At 53.0% G+C, this 4,996-nt stretch overlaps 1 protein-coding gene across 6 annotated transcripts in view; it reads right to left on the reverse strand.

The window, feature by feature from the left end:
- The window catches only part of Rnf123 (ring finger protein 123), a 30,734-nt gene that overhangs the window by 11,640 nt on the left and 14,098 nt on the right, over nucleotides 1-4,996 (reverse strand). For all 6 annotated transcript variants that reach the window (XM_026779120.1, XM_005347883.2, XM_005347882.2 and 3 more), the window contains 5 exons: nucleotides 4,269-4,375; nucleotides 3,873-4,071; nucleotides 3,270-3,415; nucleotides 2,919-3,002; nucleotides 2,121-2,228 (listed from right to left, as the gene is read on the reverse strand). In XM_026779120.1, coding sequence (XP_026634921.1) covers nucleotides 2,121-2,228; nucleotides 2,919-3,002; nucleotides 3,270-3,415; nucleotides 3,873-4,071; nucleotides 4,269-4,375 — 644 coding nt within the window. The remainder of the gene's footprint in view (nucleotides 1-2,120; nucleotides 2,229-2,918; nucleotides 3,003-3,269; nucleotides 3,416-3,872; nucleotides 4,072-4,268; nucleotides 4,376-4,996) is intronic.

Below are 4,996 nucleotides of genomic sequence, written 5' to 3' on the forward strand. Positions count from 1 at the left end.
TCTTGTAGACCAGGCTGGCCTCAAACTCACAGAGATCCGCCTGCCTCTGCCTCCTGAGTGCTGGGATTAAAGGCGTGCGGCACCACCACCCGGCTCTTCCTTCTTTTTCTTAAGTCTTACTATTTTTAGTTATGTGTGTGCATGTGAGTGCAGGTCCCCTGGAGTTGGAGCTACAGGCAGCAGTGGGCCTCCTGATGTGGGTGCTGGGAATCAACCCCAGCCTTCTGTAAGAACAGCAACCATTCTTAACCACAGCTCCATCTCGCCAGTTCCTTTCTTTCCTTTTACATTTATTTGTTTATTTGTGTGCAAGTATGGGTGTGTGTGTGTGCACACATGTATGTATGCCACGGTGAACATGTAGATGTCAGAGGACAATTTGCAGGAGTCAGTTCTCTCCTTGGAGACTGTGATGGTTTGAATGAGATTGGCCCCCATAGGCTCACAGATTTAAATGCTTAGTCAGCTCTTGGTAGACTGTTTGGGAGGGAGTGGGCGTGCCCTTATTGGAGGTGTGTCAATGGAAATGGGCTTTGATGTTTCAAAAGCCCTTGCCAGGACCAGTGACTGTCTCTCTGCCTGGCTGCCAGTGTGTGGAAAGCTCTCAGCTACTCCAGAACCGTGTCTGTTTGCATGCCTCCATGTTCCCAGCCATGAGGATAATGGACTAACTCTCTAAAACTGAATGCAAACTTTCTTTTTTAAAGTTGCCGTGGTCATGGTGTCTCTTCACAGCAAAGAAAGTAACGCAGTGGCAAATGCCCTTATCCACTTAGCCATCTTCCAACCTTTTGATTCCAAAACTTATTGTTAAAAACTACTAAAAATGATCAAAAGTGTGATACATATGTACAGACCAAGGAGACAGTAAGGGAGTCAGGGGTTAACCCTTCCACCTGTCAGTTAATTTGACGAGGAATCAAAGGGAAAGACTGGTCCTCTCCAACAACAGATACTGTAGTCCCATACACAGAAGAATGGAACCGAACCTTGCTTTATGCCATCTACAAAAATTAACTCAAAGTGGATCCGAATCATAAATTTAAGACTCAAAAGTAAGCCTGGAGGTGGTGCACACCTTTAATCCCAGCACTCAGGAGGCAGTTGCAGGTGGATCTCTGTGAGTTCGAGGCCAGCCTGGTCTACAGAGCGAGTTCCAGGACAGCCAAGGTAAAGAAACCCTGTCTCAAAAATGAACAAACAAACAAAAAGACTCAAACGTATACAGCTCTTAATGAAAACAGTGAACAGCAACCAAGGCAGAGGAGGTGGAAGACAAGGGTCCTGAGACGGTGATGTGAGAGGGTGTGGCCAGACTGCCAAGAGAGGGGTCGGGGTGCGAAAGCCTAGTGGTGGGGAGCTTCCAACACAATGTCCCTGGCTGGTTTTGACAGCAGGAGGAGGAAGAGGTAAAAGGTAGAAGTGGTTTAAGTATGGAGAAGGGGCTGTTAGGAGACACACTGAGCAGAGATAACTGGGTAGAAACGGAGATGTCAATAGTTCCAGGGGAAGAGTATGCTTCTCTCCATGGGAACCTAGGAACCACTACTCCCGGAGGGATAGGTAGAAGAAACTGGTTGAGAGGGACAAGGGCTAAATTTCAGTCTCAAAGGGAATGCATAGTCAGCCCTCCCTGTACTCCACTGGCCTGGGAGGGCAGAGGCTCATCTTTCTGGTTGTCTGTGTGTGACAAGTGTCTGGATAGCCCCTGAACACTCAGGTCTTTACTGAATGAATAAGCAAGTGACAGAGAATGAGAAGAAAAGTGTCCAGACTCAAGGGGTAGCAGGTGAGTTAGCCAGAGGCAGACACAAGAAAGCCCCAGATGTGCTGGCAGGGATGAAGTGGTTGATGCCTAAAAGGAGAGGTGAGGAGAGGAGGCAGGCATCATGGGCTGAATTGAAGGGCTAAGGTGAGCAGAAACGACCCCTACTTAAGTCCACAGGCCCAAGAGAAATGGCCTGGTGTGTGAGAAGACAATCTGACAGAAGAGGGATGGAGTTTGTGCTAGGACCCCAAGAAGACTGGGGTCCTCAAGGGTCCTTAGTACAACTGTGCCCAGCCTACAGACAAACAGGTGCTGAAAATGGGTCATGCTGGACAGAGCCATGGCTACTCACCTGGGAGTAGACAGTGGCATGGACCCAGGCAAGCCGGCGGCTCAGGTGGTCCAGCTTTTCTGAGAAAACTTTCTGGCTCTTGGTCAGCTCTGCAAGGATATCCTTTCTCTGGCCCACAAGAAGAAAAAAAGACAATCAGAATATGGCCTCATGCCCATATCTCACTAGGCAGTTTGATGTGGGCTCTAGCCCAGGGAAGATGAGGGAGGGAGGGTGGGGTTCCACTTAGAAAGCTCACTTCTGCCAGTGGTGATCAGTGGCAACCTAGCAAGTCCCAGAAGAAGGCCCTGGTTAACCCCTCTGTGAGCTCCTGGGACACAGGGCCAGACTGCAACTTCAATGGCTGGGTAGGCCAAGGCTTTGGTGACAGTGGGCAGAGAAGGCCTGCTAAGGAGGCCCAGCCCAGGCGAGGCATGCCATGGCAGAAGGGCTCCAGGGGACTGGGAGAGCCGGGGTGGGGCCTGCTTCCTGCTGACTCGGGGTGGCTGAGGCAGCACTCAAGGGCCATCCATTATTAACGAGGGCGAGGGCTCTGCATCAGCACTTAGTGAGCGGGCAGGGGTGGGGAACCTTGGCACGGGCTGCAGCTGGTCGATGGGGCTCAGCATAGACAGGCTCCTCAGCCAGCCTTGCTCTCACCACTTGGTGCGGTCAGGGTAGGGACAGGGGAAAATGTTGAGGCATCCCCAGAACAAGATTTCCTTTGTGGGATGCTGTGGTATACTAGGGACCCCCAAGCATATTGTCCCTGTGCCACACCCTTCTGCTCCAATGCCACCTTTTCCTACCCAGCCTTACCCTCTTGGGGCAGCGGCGGAGTTTGTCCTCTGTGTCTCTCAGGGCCATTGCATACTCATTGACATCATCGGACACGCCCACCATCTGGAGTATTGAACACCACGTATTCAGGGTGACCCTTGGGTACCTTAACCAGGCTTTTTAAAACCCAATCTGGCCCCAGCCTGCAAAGTTCCCAAATTTCTGTCTCTTCCTACAAAAATACTACAGTCAGAGCCAGGCAGCATCAGCAGAGTCCTGCTGTGTGACATGCACGTGTGCACTGACACCCCACAGGCAGGCATGGAAGCACTCGTGCATCCCACCAGGCAGAACACCCCTCACGACGACCATGGATTGACAGAGCAAGACCTTGCCCAGCTGCTGGTGGACGCTGAGGTTATACATCATGACAGTGCCATCCAGGACTTCCAACAGTGAGTTCTCCGTAAGGGGCTGCTCCGGTTCCTCAGGGGGTCTCCCCAATAGCAGGCCCTCATTCCAGTGGCTGCCCTCAACTGGGGAGCAGAAGACAGAATGAAAGCCAGGGTTTTCTATTTGTTCTTTGAGACAGGGTCTCGCTATGTAGACCAGGCTGGCTCTAAACTCCCAGAGCTCTGACTACCTCTGCTTAACTAGTGCTGGGATTAAAGGTGGTGCTACCTCACCCCGCTTCCGATTTTCTCTGAAATATGCACAGGCTGAATGGGCCTTCTAGGAGAGGGGATTCCCTCTCTCTTCCTTGTCTAGGAAGGGAGCTTCAGGGAGAATAGGTCAAGGGAGGGTGGGGTGCAGGGCAAGGCCCTGCAGCACCAGAACCTATTTTTGTAATATTGATTTCACGTCTTCAGATTGCGCTTCCTGTGCCCTTGGGATGTGGCCAGGCCTCAAGGTGGTAGGGAGTGTGGGGAGGAGGGGACTATTTTGGTTTATACACAGCAGAAGGCTCCCTCAGCAGCTCTGCCTGGCACCTACTGTCCTCACGAGTCCTCTGTTCCACGTTCAGCGAGCGGACCTTTACTTTCTCCACGGTGCTCAGAGGTCGCCGTGGGGTCATGAGGCTCACAGCTGCTGTGCTGAGGAAGCGGTTGGCTCGGCCCAGGGTTGGAGAACTGAGCCAGCCCGGCCGGGGCAGGGGCAGTGCCCCTCCCATGGCCAGGGCTTGCATGGGACGCTGTGGTGGAGAAAGGGGGTCAGAAGCTCATCGACTCTCCTGGGGCCTGTGTAGGACGCACTTTATGTAGAGAGTAGGGGGAATGGACAGGGAGAGGTCATGCTCCACCAGCAGCCAGGAACTTCCCTGTGAGAAGCTGGACATGTGTCATACCCCTGCCTACAAGATGGAACTTCCGGCTGCCCCTACTGCCTCACCTGGGCCGCCGTCGGGGCTGGCTCTTCATCCTCATCCAGGTCATCCATGGTAGCTGCCTGGAGCTCCAGGGGGTCAATCACGATATTGGCTTTGGAAGCAAGGTCATCTGGGAGACAAGCAGGACAGGAGGCTTAGGCCAGCTATAGAAGAGGGACCGTCGACAGAACAGCACTGGCAGGCTGGGGGTGGGGATTGTGCACAGCCTACTCCCCACTGTCCCTCTTATCTCTACAGCACAGGGGCCCCTCTAGCTGCAACCAGTAGCAGGAGGCACCCCTTACCCCAGCACTCCTGTGGGTCTCTAGTTTCCTGTAAGACTACTTCTATAACCCACACAGGCATGCCCCGCTTTGCACAGACAGTCCATCTCCAGCTTAGGGTTTGCTTCTCGCTGGGTTTGCAGGTCTCTCCAATACCCTGGACTTGATATCTCAGGGTCCCTAGGCAGCCCCTCGCTCTGATGACACCAGCTGCAGAGCACCTAGCATGATCAAGGTTACTCATTGTTCTATGGTGCCTGCTTCACACATGGGTAACGGTCCCCCTGCAGTCCATTCCAGAGGGAGTGTCTCATAACGTAGACCTAACTTCAGTCCCCAGCCTCTCCTAGGCCTTCCAAAGCTGTCTGTGGAGATTTTGTGCCTTCTGTGTGGCCTGTAAAAGTCTCAGACTGGCCTCATCCTCACAGGTGCCGCCTCAGACTTGAATTCCCAGCAAGTGTCTGCAG

Source organism: Microtus ochrogaster, chromosome 5 (assembly GCF_000317375.1).
Source record: "Microtus ochrogaster isolate Prairie Vole_2 chromosome 5, MicOch1.0, whole genome shotgun sequence".
Classification (NCBI taxonomy): domain Eukaryota; kingdom Metazoa; phylum Chordata; class Mammalia; order Rodentia; family Cricetidae; genus Microtus; species Microtus ochrogaster.